The 17,270-nt window shown below is 42.6% G+C and overlaps 1 protein-coding gene across 6 annotated transcripts in view; it reads right to left on the reverse strand.

Moving 5' to 3' along the window:
- The window catches only part of CSRNP3 (cysteine and serine rich nuclear protein 3), a 166,181-nt gene that overhangs the window by 17,479 nt on the left and 131,432 nt on the right, over window positions 1–17,270 (reverse strand). For all 6 annotated transcript variants that reach the window (XM_019553595.1, XM_019553594.1, XM_019553598.1 and 3 more), the window contains one exon: window positions 13,864–14,123. In XM_019553595.1, coding sequence (XP_019409140.1) covers window positions 13,864–14,123 — 260 coding nt within the window. The remainder of the gene's footprint in view (window positions 1–13,863; window positions 14,124–17,270) is intronic.

Consider the following 17,270-nt stretch of genomic DNA (forward strand, 5'->3'; position numbering starts at 1 on the left):
TCACTCTTTGTTGTTAGACATGAAGGCAGCAACAAATAATATGATGACTCATCATTTTGAATTCTATCTTTGGTATTTCTATAAGAAACATGTATTATAATTGTTTACTGTCTCTTTTTTAATGTCATGCAGTAAGTGTAGACAGTTTAACATAGATGTAGACAATAGAGCCTGTGAAGTTTACTGATATGCTTTTTAAAAGAAAATCAAATACCTCACGGGGGATTGAATCTTTCTTTTCTTGTGTGTGGCTTTAGAAGCAAGAGTTGTCATCATCGTTTTAATTCCAAATTCCTCAACCAGATCAATGCCCTCCTGGAAAGCAAGCGTAACCCCAGAATGTCACCCTCAAACTTGTATCTGGGACAGGGTGTTATTATGTGCTCTGTGGTTTGGTCAGGGTTTCCACACACAGCCAGGCAAGGTTTTTAAGTGCCACTTGTACATCACGTGGCCATACCGGCCATGTCTATTGTGTATCGTATTAAGGGTTGTCCACATCCTCCATGGAAGGCTGAAGCCCAATTGTTGCATTGCTGGGTCAGAAACAAGGTATTTATTATGGAAACCTAATAACCTTTTGCTCAAGATTTCCAACAAGATTCTTTAGTGTTGTAGTATAGGAGGTGCTCAGTTCATGTCCAGAAAGGTTTTCGTGAAATCACATAATGAGTAAGGAGATATTGAAGGTCTATGTGGATTGGAAGGTCTGGATTACTATTGATATACATTATTTCTTTGCATGTTGCTGCATCCTGTTGAATAGAGGGAGGAGGAATGTTTGAAAGTATTGGTAGCCACTGCACTGGAATTGATATCAAAATTCCAGACATAGTCCTCATTACTGAGTAGAGTCGTGTGTTGATGAGTTTGATATGTCGACTTGAGGTCCAGATGGGTGCACAGTACTCAGCTATCGAGAAGACCAGGGCTAAGGCAGAAGTGTGGAGGACACCCCAGCTTATGCTGGCGAGCTCTCAGATGATGATCACTCATGTCTTTGTTTTCACAGCAGTCTTTCAGAGGTGATAATGGTAAGTTAGGAAGCGGTCAATAGTCACCTCTAGGTAGGTAGGAGTCAGGTTGTGATGCACTTTTTCTCCACAGAAGGTGACAATGAAGGTGTTATATGCTTTGCGACTGTCCAGATGGTATGTGGAGATGATGGACTTGGTTGGATTTAGTTATAGTCTCCACTTATGAAAATATTCAGCCATTATTGATAAGTCAGAGTTCAGTGTAGCTTTACTCTGAAAAGTTTTTGCTTGTGTGGTCAATATCCTCAGTGTAGATAAATTTTCACAATGATGTACAGGGCATATCACTTACACAGATGTTAAAAAGTGTCGGTGCCAGAACACTATCCTGTGGGAGGCCGTTGCTGAGTATTCTTGGGGTGCTGACCTTATCTCGTAGGTAGACCTTCATCATTCTGTTGCACATCAAAGTCCACAGCAGCCAGAATAATTTGGCACATGGCAGCAGCAGGGACAGTTTGAGCATCAGTCCCTGTTTCCACACAGTATCATAGGCCATGGAAAGATCTATGAAGGCGGTCCCAGTCTTGAGATTGCAGTGAAAACCAACCTCGATGTTTGTAATGATGGCAAGGACTTGTTCACAGCAGCTACAATGGGGTCTAAAGGCAGCCTGTTCTTGGGTGAGTAATAGGTTAATGATAGGGCTAATTCTTAGAAGTATGAGCCACTCCGGGAACTAATAGGATGTGCAGAGCAAAGAGATGGGCCTATAGCTCCCAGGATCATGTATCATCTCTCCTGGTTTTGGCAAGGCTGTCACCATTGCCAGATTTGTGGAATATGGTTGCTCTCCATTACAGTTGAAAAATGGATTCTGGACAATTTGCCATTGTCTCTCTGAGTTTTTTTTAACCTTCTGTTTGTGTTGTTTATCAAGGGATTCCTTTGAGTTGGCCACCAATTTGGCAGTGACAGCATTTGTATTGACTCACAGGTTAGCGGCCTTTGCTGGGTTTGATGCTTCAAGTTACCCCAAGATGCTCCAGGCCCGACAGCTTGAGTACGTAAAATCTATGGATGCCATGCACTCCAGCCAGCTTTGTTGTCTACAGGTATCCAAAGATCCAAGTAGTGCTGTGGCTATTGCTGGGTCTCCAGATTGTTGGTATTGTTGGAAAAGGGCTTCGCAGTCACAGTTCCAACAAGGGATGTATCACTCTCTGAAACCTCGAGGGATGTTCTTAGCTGCAACAATAAGCAGGGCCATGAAATGACTGTACTGTTTTATCATCAGGGGGATGCAGTGGATGGTTTTCTCCACCTCAACAGTAAATCCAGACAAGTCTGCCTGATGGAAGTTCCATCTTGGCACTCGTTTTGATGGCATGACAGGGATTTCAGCCCCTATGTGTCTGATAATCAGCGTATGTTGGCTGTGTGGGAAGTCTGAGAGAACAGTTCAGGACAGGCATATAGGGGATTGAATAAAAATGGGTTTACTGATAACTAACTTGTTCTACAATATTTGTATTATAGTCTTCTCCAGAACTGACTCTGGGATCTCAGCATATAGCTTCTGAATACTAGATGGGGGATAGAAATTTCCTTTCCACACGGGGCAATGAGTAGTGGCCACTATGCTCAGGGGTATATAAAGGTAGGATCTTTTGTTCAGCAGATGCAGGCTCTGAGACAAGAGATGATCTGTGGATTTATGAGATGTGAATCCCTCATGGGCTGTTATCAAGAGAGTGGGATTAGAGATCAGGAAATAACTTTTGCTGGACAGAAAGCAAGGGCCATAAACATTTTTAATAAGTGGGGGCTTTTGGATTAGATTCAGACTTCACCCAACCCCACTACTCACTGTCCTCCACTCACATCACAGAGGTTTATCCATGTGCTGGCCATAACCCCACTCAAAGGGGTCTGCAGAAAAGCATTACAGAGTGGTCTGCAGAGGAAATAAAAAACTCCTGAACTGCCTTTCAATAGCTTGCAGTTGTCTCTCTTTTCCTGCACCTCACAAATATGATTATAAGCAGCAGGGGAAGAAACAGTAAGAATTAATAGTTATAGCTTGTAGGTTAATGTCAGCATTTTACAACCTTTTGACCACTCTCCAGACACAGCACGGTTGAAAACATATCACACCCAAATGGCTTCTTAAACAGAGCATTATAAGTTGCCTGTGAGAATTTAAATTAAACACTTAGGGGTAGATCTAATAAAGGATGGAAGCATTTAAAAGTTAGATATTGCTGGACCTAACTTGCACAGTCCTGGGCTCTATGGTTAGGTACCTACACTTCCAGGGGAGCCTAGTTCAAGCGGAAAGTCAAGTGCCTTGGAATGATTTTTTTTTTTTTTAAATAAATGTTTTCATGTTCCAAGCCAAATCAGCCAAACCAAGTCCACATCCATGAGTCAGTTCAGGACCAGAAATGGCCCTACAACCGGCAAACTTCCTTTACCTCCACCAGGGGCTTCAGATATTTCCAAAGTCTTTTGGCAGGCATCCTAAATACAGGCCCAAGCCCAGAGGCTTGGCATTTGGATGTCCCCAAGTTTCGCCTGCCCTCAGCCATACGGCCGCAGAAGCAATCTAGGGAGGTACTAAACCATGCCAGAAGAACAGTTATCCCTGGGAGTGCTTAAGGAAAACTGCCTTCATGGACCCAGATACATGGTGTTTCCCCTGCTAGGTAATTAGCAGAGCTCTAAGCTATAGCCTTTCTACTCCAAGTGCGTTGGAATGAAATCTGCTGAAACCAGCACACTCAGCATGGAGTTCCCTAGAGCAACCCAATGCAGGGCTCACTCTTTTCTTTTGACACATAGGTGGAAGAGGAAGAAGCAGTCAGGGTGAGTCATAGCTGAGAGCAGGGGCAGGCAAAATACAGACGATGGGCCAGATATGGCCTGCCAGGCACTTTCATCTGGCCTGCAGCACCTCTGCCCCGCAATGAATTGTGCCTCACCTAGCTCTTCTGCCTGTGAGGGTGGGAACAAGGCTCCTACACCTGCCCACAACATATCCTCTCATGCCTCACTCCACCCTCGTGGGTGGAAGGGCCAACCCCACTAGCACTGGGCAGGGCTGCTGCTGCAGGCTTCCCTGGTGTCTCGTTCCCTCTGGGCAGCAGAGAGGGAAGCTGGGGGTGGAGGCAGGACTACAGCTGGGCAGGAGTGTGGAGTGTGGGGCTGGCTCCAGTGGGGAGCCCTCACCTGGGGGGGCAGCAGCAGCGCAGAGCTCGGCTGGGCATTGTGTGGGTGTGAGAAAGAGTGGGTGGTTCCCACATTCCCCTACATGGCACACAGCCCTGGCAGGCAGTGGGAGCAGCAGCAGCAGGGGGGGATGCTCCGCTCAGCGCTGGTACCTGGCCCCTGGCTCCGGCCAGCGCTGCAAGAAGTGCAGCCCCCACTGAATTGTTTGTTTCCCTGGTGCTCCCCACACTCACGGGGCACAGGAGGAAAGCCCCAGGCACTGGAACGGGCTAGGACAGGGATAGCAGCAGGCTCCAGCGCCCTTCTGTGCCCCGCAAGTGTGGGGAGCGCTGCAGAAACAAACAGCCTGGCAAGGGCTGTGCTCCCTGCTGCAATGTGCAGCTCTGGCCAGAGCCAGGCACCAGCACCCCCCACCTGCTGCTGCACCATGGGGGGAACTGTGGGGCGGTCTTCATACCCCTTCCACCCACAACCCACACATACAGATACACACACACACTCACACACAGATACACCCCCCCCACATGTTGCCTGTGTTGACTATGGGAGAGGACAGCGTTCCAGAGCCACACCCCACACCCCACAAATGCTACACGACCCCTCAACATATCCTATGCCCCCCACACAAAGCCACACCACCTCACAAACTCTCTCACACCCCACCATACACAAACACATGCACGCACCCCACACCCCACTCTAAACACCCATACCCCCCACCATACCCACACCCCCCATACACCTCCCACCACACAGACAAAAACCACCAACCACACCCTGCCCCTACAATATAAAAGACTAAGAATTTATTTTTGAGTTATTATGCAATATACAGTACACAAACACAAATCATGACAAAAAAATTTTTTGTAATAAAATGAAAATATGTTATAGCAGATGTTTGACTTTCAGTGTATGATTTAGTTTTTTTCCTGGTTCTAACATGGAAACGTCCCCCTCCCAAAAGGAGCATTTCTGCGGGGCAAGGGAAAGGACTTCTGGTGGCAAAGCTTAGGAGGTAGGGCTGGGACTTCCAGGCCCAAGATGGCAGCCAAGGGACGGGGCTACCTATGTGGCCCTCGATAGCTCACCAAACCTCAATAAACAGCTCTCTGCCCGAAAGACTTACCTGCCTCTGGCCTAGAGGTTAGAGAATTTGCCTGGGTTTAGTTCCTTCTTCAGGCTCCCATCTCTTCCAGGAGTGTGTCCTAGTGACTAGGCTGCACTGGGGGTGTTCTACAATTCTCCTATTCAAACTAAGTCATTGCAGCAAAGAAGTCAAGATGAACTAAGGCAGACAGCAAGAGACAGTATTCAATTAAGGAAGAAAGGCAATTCTGGGCTCTAATCCTAGGATTGCTTCTGGCTTTTAAAAACTGGGAAAATACAGAAACAGTCCTAGGAATGGAAGCCAGAACTCCATCCTCTCAGCTGAATGCCTTAACTCATAAGCTACAGTCTTGTTCACTTTTGTGTGCGCACACTGTCTCTGCCCCTACAAATCTTTTGCACAGTGGTACAGCTTCAGCAGGAAGAATGGGTCATACACCCCCCAGCCTAGTCTATAGCAGCATTTTCCAACTGGTGTGCTGCGGCACACTGGTGTGCTGTTGGCCATGTCCAGGTGTGCTGTGTAATCTTGAGGGGTGGGGAGGGTGGCTCCTGGGAGGGCATGACTACAGCCAGTGGCACCACTGTTGCCCTGCGGTGCCACCATGCCCCAGTTGGCTCTGCGTTCGTCCCCCCCGACCCTGCTTGGTGTTTGGCTGCTTGCCACCCCACCCCCCGCACCCAGCCCATGTGCCATGGGATGGAAAAAGCCAGACCATTGCCATGGGACAGAAAAGGTTGGGAAACACTGGCCTATAGCTTAAGGGTTCAAATCAGGGCTGTACAACTGCCGCTGCCACCAGAGTCTCTGGCTCCCCCTCCTTCCTCTGTCTTCCACTTCCTACTGATGCCTCTGGGGTGGCATGGTGTGGCTCAGCCCATGAGGCCTAGGTAGCCTATGGCCAGGCTAGCTAGAGGACCCAGGGACCCTATGTGGTGTAGCATACAGGGCACAGAGATGCTGGCATTGTGCAGTAGGGCAACAACAACAGTATAGTGTGGCCTGGTGTGTAGCCCCACAGGTACTCAGGAGTTGCGCAGTCCTAGTTTAAATGTTTTTCTTGGTCTTGGAGGCAGGAGACATGGATTTGATCCACTCAGGATAAAGAGGAATCTTAACTCCAAGTCTCCTACTTCCTGGATAAGTCCTTTAATGACTAAACTCTCACATGATATGTTGGTCGCCATACCACCAATAATGTTTTAAAACAGGGGTGCTCAAACTCTTGGCCCATAGACCAGATCTAATCCCTGATGCTGTGTCATTTGGCCTGGGAGACTCCCATGAGCCTGAAAATTTGGCTGTGGGGGGGAGTGGTGGCATGCTAGCTGGGGCACACAAGGCCCAATTCCAGTGCGCAGGGCCAGGTGGAGGCATCAAGCCCCAGGGCCTGATCCTGGCATGCAGGGTTCAGTAGAGACCATGTAGAGGCAGCGTGTGGCTTCATCCTGCCCACATATTGGCCCCATGCCAATCTGCCCACAGGGCCAAAATCTTGAGTACCACTGTTTAACAAAAAAAGTGTATTTTGTGAGGGGAGCTGATCCTGTCATACATGAAACAGTCCCAGAACATATCTGGGGGGGACACTGACAGAAAAGGGCACGGTTTCTAGAATCTTGTCAGGTTGAAGTTCAAGGTAGTCTGGGCATGCACACAAGTAAAAAGTTATGCAACTAGAGAACTCTGAAATAGAAGAGACAGTGAAGTTTGGCAGTAACTGAGCAGGGATTTTGGATCACAATTTTGTACACAGTCCCCTCATATCTGCCACAGGCTGACTTTTTGGATTTACCCCTTAGTCCTTGCTCATGGTGGCCAGTAAAAGAAAAATCTGTAAAAATAAGTTTAATACAAACAGGAGAAGAAGAATTTTAATAAGTTGGATTGACATAGGGATCACGACACATTTTATTTTCACATGAGTTGACAGGAAGCTGCATATTCTGTTTGCTTCTGAATTGTTAATAACTTTGTTAACTACCATGAGTAGTTACTAAATGAATCCATTATATATCAAATGTGGTACTGTACTTCTGCCTCTAAGTTTCTTTTTGAAAAGAAAGGAAGTGACAATAGAAAAAAATTAGCCCTTTGTTGGATAAGAGGGGATTCATAGAGGATGGGAAATGTAAAACCAGAGAAAGCCTCAAATTCTGCATGTGACAAAGGAATATATTTGTATCTAAACTGCAAGTGAATAGATTTTATTCATTTTTTCTGCTTGAGATGAGTTCAACCTGCCAAGTCCAGCTCCAGTCTCAATGGTTGTGAACATTTAGAGCCAGATCCATGGAGAATTTCTATATTAACTTGCTGCCCAATCTGTTGTAGATAACTTCAAAGACAGTGTTCTATCTAGCTGATACAAAAGCTTGAGCAAGAAGTCGGAGAAGACTTCTCTTCCTTGTAACATGGCTGGCAACCCATGGTAATTCAGTTATTAAAGGTCATTAAGTTATATTTATCACCAAAAGATGAATAATTCAATTGGCTCCTAACAGGGAGACAGTTTAAAGATATATAAAATCTAGTGAAGAACATTTTATTTGTGTTTACTTCTTCCTGTTTCCTCTCAACATTGATTTGATCCCAGTTAATTTAATAATATTTAGTATTTGATATTGCAACTTTATCAAGCCTTCTTTTGAGTTATAGGTGGAAAAATTAAGTCTTAAATAAGGCCTAGCATCACAATGCAGTTCAACCATGGTTTGAACCCACTCCAGTCTTGTCTTTATATCCTCTTGTTACCTTTATGCCTTATATTCAAGTTGCATGTGTGGCCTACGTGCCAACATGTCTTCATAGGTTTAATATGCTCAGACTGTTCGCAAATAAAATACAGCAACTGGATGGTTGGGTTTTGGGTTTTTTTAAGTAGCACCTCCCACTATATGCCACTATATGCATTTTCTCTCCCAGTTAATGTAGAACACTTCCTGCACAAGTAATGCACTAAGCACAAAGGAGGGGTGGAGATCATTAAGGATTGTCCAGCACCTTTTCCTGTTCAGAAAAAATCTTGGGGAGTATTTAACATCTTGACTGTCACAATTGCCAGGTTAAGCGAACTGTGATACACAGGTGGAAAAAGCCAGTATTTCCTAAAGGTATTAAGGTGAAATTCATACCAATGCAAAACACCCAAGTAAGGGCAAAGTATCATTTAAGGCCACAGGGTTCAATTCACTCCAGCTTTGTAAAGCCTGAAAAATTGATCTTTTTGCCATATTCTTGCGCCTCCTTAGCAGGAAATTTTTCACAGAGTAAAGGAAATTATTCACTTCTCATGCAGGTTTCACAAGGGTAGATATTGGACAATATCAACAGCAATATCTGCTGTTAACACTGACTGTTAGAGCTGCCTCTCCTGGTACTGGCTATTCAGAATGAGAAGGAATTCCTGAGTAGTAGTGATGTTCATGACACATGTAGGAATTGAAATGTCTTTCTTAAAATCAAAGGGGTTACTCATAATTGTGTACAATAGAAAAGTCGTATGTCCATGAGCATAAAAACTTTCTACAGCTGGAGCAGCATGCTGAAACCTGCATGTCCCATCTTACTGACAATTTTAAGTCCAATTTGAATAACTCAAGCTTTTTCAAACCTGTCTCCTGAATTTTGTGCACACCTAAGGAAACTGCTAAGCATATACCTCTACAAGTCAGATAAATACACCATATTCATAATACTTTAGCTTCTTTAATTGACTTTACCTAGCTTATAAAGAAGTCACAGAATACTGTAAAGATTTTTCCTGCACATATTCAAAGACTAAAAAATTAGATTTCAGAACACATACTGTTGCTTGTCAGCTATTCTTTGAGTAAATTCCCTGGTGCCTGACAGAAGGGCAGGAATAATAGTGTTACACCATTTTTTGAGGGAAAGAGGAGCTGCTAGAATAAATTCTGCTCATGTTACATGGCAGAAGCAAAACACAAGTTCTTTTCTAATGCTTTTTCTTTGGATTCTCCTTGTTCTCAAAAGAGAAACCTTTGCAGTCCGTGCTGACACATTCTTTGGCCCTCAGATGTATGAAGTTATATAACGTTCAGGTCATACTGGTTGATTTACTTTGATTACTGATGTTTCCTTGAAGGACAGTGTTATAGCTGTGATGGTCCAGGAATAATGCAAGAGGCAAGGATTTCTTAGGGACATATCTTTTATTGGACCAACTGCATAGTTGAGATGCTCACACAGGTTTTTGAATGCAACACATTCTTCTGATGAGACCCAAAGAAGAATGCTTGGTGTTTGATTGTTGAAATCTATCCCCACTATGCAGTTCGTCCAATAAAAGATAGCGCCGTAAGAAATCCTTGCCTCTTGAAAGACAACACATTCAAGCAAATCCTACCTAGCTCCTTCGCATGGACCAGATGATTTTTGTGCCCTACCTCAGCAATGATTTTTTTTCTTTCTGATGTGAAACAACAGTGTTAAGACTGACCTGAAATCTACATTTTTAAAATTAATTTCAAGTCACTTAAAAATTATTTTAAATAGAAGAAGAGGGAAAGTAAGAAACATCTATTTGTGAAAAGTAAAATAAAAAAAGAGAAAAGTACCTAGTGCCAGAGCCTCACCCCTTCATTTGATGCATTTTAAACAAAGCTGACAAAGAAACCAATATTTTTTTCCTATGAATCTTTATATTTTAATGCAATGTAGAAATTAACAAACTAGGAGAACTAAATAAAAACCTATTAATTTCTTTCCTTTCTGTACGCAGCTGTTATGGTAATTTGTAAAACTTTTAAAGCAAACTTTCCTCGCTTCATTTTCCGAAATGGCTGTGTATGCAGTTGCATAGCAATTGACATGCAAGTCCTGACCAGTGCAATTCAAATCAGGATCATCATCACTGACATTATCACCAAAGAACTTTGTTGTCTGTCTTTGTTGTGCTCATTTAGAGACAGCACAAATGGCAAAATAGCTCCTCCATCTCCATAAAGGGAAATCAGCAAGGCCCAGCTGTCATAAGCAAACAAAACATCCTCAACAGTTTAGAATGATCGCCTAAAAGGCGAGATAATGTATGTATTCCCTCAGACTGCTAGTACTGAGTGTAATTCAAGGAGACTCAATTTGAACAGTTTAAATTCTTCCCTCACCCTTTCACAACTACCACTTAAAAAAGAAAGTTGGCCTTTCTAAATATCTAACACGGTGCTACCTGTCCTTCCTTGCCCGGTCTCAAACATGCTGAAACCATATCTCATCTCAGTGATATTATTTTGACATCACAGTAACTGCACTGACCTCAGTAAGGTGTTCATTCATGTCTGAAATATTTATTGGTAAACAGTGTGGATCTCACATTTGTTATTTCTCATACCCATGAGTGACTGGTGCCTCCTGTATCTGGGGGGGGCATCTACAGTAGCCACCGATGGCAGCGGCCCTGTCAGGGGGGCACCAGCCCTACTGACAGCATCCGTGTTGGCCATCGGAGGGGCACCAGCCCCATCGGGGGGGCATGTGCACCCCCTTGCACCCCCTGCCATAACTTGTGGTTTTTTCTCAAAATCTTGAGGTAAAATTATCTTAGCTTTCATTTTTATGAAAAATCTATTCCTCATGGTTATGAAGAAGGACTTGAAAACAGGACTAAAATATACTAGAGGCATAAAGACCAGAAGGCAAATAAAAAGAATATCAATTTTTATTAGCAGGGACATAGCCATGCTGGAGGAAAGAGTCCGGAACAGGAATGAATGGTGACCGCCATACTGCTCTAGGATGAAAAAGTGTTTTGCCCCCTAACTCATTGATTGTTAAGCCAATTGCACAATTTGGGGGGTTTGACCCATGGGTTTGTTTGGTTTTTTCCTACTGCAGCTGTCAGTATAAGTAAACTGGCAAACTTACTAACCTCAAAACAGATGGGGAATGGAACAGGATGAAAATGAAATGTTTATTGTTCAACCAACATCTACAGAGGGAATTTACAGGAATTTAAAAACCTGACCAGAGGTCACCCTTTACTTTAAACAAATCCCCACTGTCAGCACTGCCTTGATATGTGAGGGGAGTTTGGCTAGACTGCAGGGAGGATGCACTGACTTCAGAAGGCAAGTGGAGAGGGGAAAAAGCCCAGGCTCCAGCAGTGCTTTCCTTCTACCTCAACAGGTCAGGCAGGATGTTGCTGGAGGGACTGGAGAATGCATTGCACCACACCTAGAAAAGAGGGCAGGAATGAGAGCACATAGCTGAGTTGCGCCTCCCTCTCCAAAAGCAGATTAAGATTTATAGGACCCACTCCCAGAAGTAAATAGGATTTTCTTGCTCATGAAACTTGTGCCTATTTGGAGAAGGAGAGGCCTGAAATCTCTGTAGACCCTGTAATTTTAACTTGTGCCCTTGCAGGTCTCCCTTTGTATAGTATCCATATGTCCCTGTGCTGGGCTGAAGACTAGATGCACAAGTGATCTAACTCCTGGGACTAGAACAAGGCATCTTGGTAGTTATAGAATAGGAGTACTGTAATCCTACACATAATGCTTATTATGGGAGGTGAATGGGTGCACACTCCTCCTCCCAGAGCTACTTACTAAACCTGTAGCCTTCTGCTTCCTGTCCCTCCCACTGTGTATATTCCTGTCCCTCCCACTGAGCACATTTTACCAGGATGACAGTTTAGGGTTAAAAATTATTTTCAAAATCTATTCCCTGTTCAAAGAAGAAACTTCAGGAGGCTGAGAAGCCTTTGCAATATCTGAGTATTAAAAGCCACACAGAATTCTTAAGGAGTTCAGAGCAAAAACTGTGCAAAAACACCTGGGAGGCATTTTTCAGACTGGGGATAATGCCAGTTTGTTTTGGGCAATTGCCTTGTAATAGTAGTTATAACAGAGATAATCTCTGTATAGTCTTACAATGGGAGAAAGGCTGAATAGCAGCTGGGAGGCTACAATTCTAAAAATCTTTGAGACCTATTTGTGCGTATTAATTGGAAAACAAGCCCCAAATACATGGAAACAAAGACTGTTCATAGATATTCTTAGGGCCTTGTCACACAGTACACTTAGCACACGTCTTATCTGAGATTGCTGTAAATATTACCATGTTGCATCAAAAGTCAGAACATATTCTGAACAGTGACATGATAATGCTTACTATAATCTTAGCTTGCTCTGGACAGTGCTAGAACCAGCTGTGCCCCCTGCTTTCTCCAGACACTAAGAGGTGCAGTTTACACATCTTCCCAGGAGAACATGCAACTCCCATGCCTGGAGCCCATGTCCTCCCTGTCATGCTCCCAGTACTGCCCTGCCCGGGAGCACCTACCTCTGCTACAGCAGAGCAAGTTAGGTGTCTGTTGCTGCTGGTGGGCATGGGGAGCTGAGCCGCAGAGAGGATGCTGTTCCTGTCCCTGCATCTGTTCTAAACTTGCATTTTAAGTGCAGGTGACATGTTGTAAGTGTAATATGAAACACGGCCCTCAGTGAGCTCAGTGGACTTTTACCACCGATTCAAAAAGATTGAGAAACAGACCCATTGTTTCTAAACATCATTTTTCAAATGACACCTTCAATGTTGAATGTCTACTATGCTGCATTTCAAACACCAACCTCAGGAGAAGACGTGGGATTAATAACAATCAAAAAGTTCTCTAGTGTTATTTAATCTCAGACAAAGAGCTGAATTAACTTCAAGCATTCGATCTGTAAGAGGACACTTTCTAGCTAAAAAAGAAAAGATGCATCTCAACATTGTTAATCTCACAATGAAAACATTAAAAAAAAAAGGAAGTGTGCTTCTCACCACTGATGTTTACTTGCTGGCAAAATTTGCCCAAGTCAACTTGAAAAATAAACTGGTCGGTTTCAAGTTCTATTTTACCAAACACAAAGTTGCCTTGTTCACAGTCATCTCCTACAGAAGAATGATGGGGATAGAGCACTGAAAAGGGACTAAAGAGGCACAAGCAGATCCTCCTACCAAGCATGGTAGGTGCACTTGGGCAGACCTTGTCTCTTCTCTGCACCTCAGTTCCTCCACCTCAAATGGTGGAATGGAGATTAATTGACCCCCTTTTATATCTATAACTAGGTAGGAGCTAGGTGTTAAGGTTATGGTTTTGTCATGATAATATTTGGTAAATATCACAGCAGAGGTACAAGGAGAAAGAGGAGTATTTGCAGAAAGGGATAAAAAGAACCCTTCTGCATCCACTTCCTTTCTCTGGAACATAGCCTCAGTGAAGCTGTAACATGGATGGTTAATGCCCCATCCTTTCCTAATGTCTCTCCCAGGATCCTGTGTTTCACCTGCTGACTAAGCACCAGGGTATCTCACAAGAGCCATAGTATTGCTTCAGATGCATGGCTTTTGCTGTTGCCATGACAACATCTTAGTCAAACACACTTGTTTCATGATTAAAAAAACATAAATAAAATCATGGAAGCACTTCTACTTGGACCTACTAAAATCTTATTTTTATCAAACCTAAACTTTGGGCCTATATTGACCTAACAGCATTCATTTAAATGTGGGAGATAAGAGACCAAGTCTTGCCAATTTTACCTTCAATTTTAATGAGTTAAGTTTTTCCTCCCTTAGATGTTCTCTTAACATCTCTCGATGGAGCCTTTCTTGTTCCATGGCAAACTCTCCAAGTGTGTACTGACGCACACTGTTGTGGCGAGTAGACATGCCCAATGTGCTTCCTCCTTGACTGGGAACACTGGTGAAACCTTGCCGTCGTGTAAAATAGTACACGGTAACACAGTTAAAATGAACATTCTTCGTCCTCTTCCGTTTTTCCCTTTTCAGGATGGATGAAGCTAGAATGGAGGAAAATTATAATGTTATTATAAACCTGGAAGTTGCACAGCAAATCCTTATTTGCTAGATCATCCTATTCACTTTAAATTAAGTGGATTACTAACATGAGCAAAATTTTGCAGGTGTAGGATCCAAATGGCAAGGTTATTATTAGAGAAGAGTAATAAAAATCATTTATAATAATAAACAAGACAATAGAATTTGGCTAATAAATATACTCCACTGGTTCACGCACAAGGTAAGTCAAAGTGTTTAAGCAGTGCAAGGAGGTGAATATATACAACACTACTAAACAAAAGCTATTAAAGTCATACAACTGCAAATGTAATGATTTGCTTTAAGAGCACAGATAATGTTGGTCAGGATGCTAAGGTTTTTCAGTACTCTCTTTCAAAATGTTTTACCTTTTACCAGGAAAGCAAATTAAGCCCAGCAAAAAGGACCTCAGAAATTGATTAACAACAACACAACTCTTTCCCCCTTTTCTTCCACTCAGCTTAATACTTTAACCCTATGAACAGCACATTGTAATATGGTGGAGGTATAATATTCATGAGAAGTTAGCCTGCTTCTTTAATTTCACACAGTCACATCTATTTTTTTCCATTTCTTAATTCACTTGCATACAAATGTCTTCCTCTAAGAAGTGCACTAAATTAAAATGGTGTCAGATACCTTATTTCTATATTGAAACGTATGCTCCTTACTGTATAGATTAGTGATTCTCAACTAGTGCTGCAGCAAAACATGCCATTAATAACATAAACGCAGAGACTTCAAATAGGAATCCATGGTGTTCAAAGCATTCTGACCTGTTGTGGTGTTTCCAAGTTCTTTGCAACAGAAGGATTACTCTATTATTTTTCCATAGTCCAAAAAGCACCTGAGCAAAAGGTAAGCACTGGCATTTTCTCAGGGACACCTTGAATCTAATGAAGGGTGCCTTGAGTCTACAAAAGGTTGAGGACCACTGGTATAGGCATTTGGTGACCCTTGGTAATGATAGTCAGCAGCTGTCCCTCAGAAATGGCTGTACTTGGCTCTTCTAGTATAATAAAACCACAGACTTGTTCCCTGACTTTGAAGACATAATTTATTTGATTCATTGTAAATTGACAACTGAGGAACTGGATGATGAGTTACCGCCTTGCAGTTTAGGTGCAACAGTTGCATAGGTATGATATGAGAAACCAAACTGTCAGAATACAGGTACTGAAATCATTTAAAAAGTGTCCAACTATTTCTGTAACACATGAAGCCATTTTATAAAAAGCAATAAGGCACAACAGATGTACATTGTTGGTCTAAAATTCCACTCTGCCAGGAGATTGGAAGCACCTGGCCTTTGGCCCCAGGTTTCACCACATTTGGTTTGCTGTCAGGCCAAAACGTGCATCTCATGCCAAATAATGTTGTGTAACAAAGTTTGAGGTCAGAAATAAACAGGGAACAATTCTATACAAAGAGATTCCCAAACAATGAATTGCAGCTTCCTTTACGCATCTTAAAAGATAAGGAATTGCTTTGTTAAGAAAACTAGAACTTGCATGTTTTACAAACAGATGTAACATACCCTTCTGATGAGCAGTAGTGCCATGAAATAATCTCACATTGACTACATGCTGGTACGCAGTTATAATTATTGTTTGGTCAAATAAAACATACACTTCTCCAGATGTCCCTCCAGGTGTGCTAGATTTTATTCATAAATAACCATTGAGTATAATGTTGCAGAAGCCCTGCTTTATTTTACAGACATTATTTTATTACGTTCATTTAACTGCAACTTTGTATGTTAACAGTCTTACTCTATTTTGTCAAACAGAGAGAGTATCTGAGTATATCTGTTATAGGTAGAGCTGATTAAAGAGGTGTCCAGGGAAGAGCTTTTTTTTCAAAAAAACATTTAATTAAAAATGTTTCACAGGTACGTGTCAATTTTATTTCTTTTTTTACTAGAAGAAAATTGAAATAATCATTTCAGGTTTTTAGTTTTGTAATATTTCAGTTTTAATTTATGCTTTTGATTCATTTCTTTTATATTTTTTGTCTGGGTTAATATTTTAAATTTTAATACACTATGTTACATGTAGTATTTTATATTATAGCCACATTTTGAAAACAATACAGTTTTTACCTGATCAAAACAAAATGCTTCTATGTTTCTTATGTAGCTGTACCCCCCTGTGTAGCAGTATTGATATCAACTTTAATCTTCAGCATGGGTGGGATTTCTGTCTCCCAATCAAATTGAAAACATAGAGTTGTAGCTAACAATGGGAAAGCAATGGTGCATAAAGTAAAAGAAATAATCTCTACTAGGGCTGTGTGAAATTTCACCAGGTATTTCATTTCAATGCTGTTTCAACTTGTTTCGAGCTTGAAACAGCGAAAAAGAAATGAAACGAAGGGCTTCAAAACAGCCTCAAAACGAAACCAGGGCACTTGAAATGTTTCAAAGGTTTTGAAACATTGTGAGTTTTGAAGCTGGGCTTGCCTGAAGGGAAAGAGAAAGTAAGAGGGTGGGGGAAGTGGGGGGAAGGACTGCTCTGACATTGACTGTGTAGCTGGCCAGTGGCTGATCCTTCCATGAGGTCCCTTCCAATCCCAGTGCTCTGGGGGAGGGACGGAAAAATAGCTGTGCCTTTACACATACATAGTCACACGTCACGAGTTTTGCTTGTCAGCAGCTTGAGGTGCTTTTCCCCAGAACCCCCTGCACCTATCTCCTTGAACATTGGCAGGCTTCATGCCCTCAGCAGGGTCCACCATCTCTGCAGATTTCACGCCACTGTGCTTTCACATGCACATGTGATACAAGTTTTGTTTTCAAGAATTTGAGGTGCAGTTTCCCAGAAACCTCTTCACCTATCTCTTTGCAACTTAGCATACTTCATGGCCTCAGAAGGGGCTACCACCCCTGCAAATTTCATTCAAATCAGGCAAGAAATGATAAAGTTATAGGCAGTTTCATGCTTCCTCATTATAGCCTAGGGGTGAAATGTCAAAACAGCAAAACAGTTTCAATGAAACGGAACTGGAAGAGTGCTTCAAAATGAAACAAATCTCAAAACCAAACACTGTCCCTTTGAAACGGATGTCAAAATGAAATGGTGCTATTTTGCACAGTTCTCATCTCTACTATA

This window comes from Crocodylus porosus, unplaced genomic scaffold (assembly GCF_001723895.1).
Source record: "Crocodylus porosus isolate Cpor-Errol unplaced genomic scaffold, CroPor_comp1, whole genome shotgun sequence".
Lineage (NCBI taxonomy): Eukaryota > Metazoa > Chordata > Crocodylia > Crocodylidae > Crocodylus > Crocodylus porosus.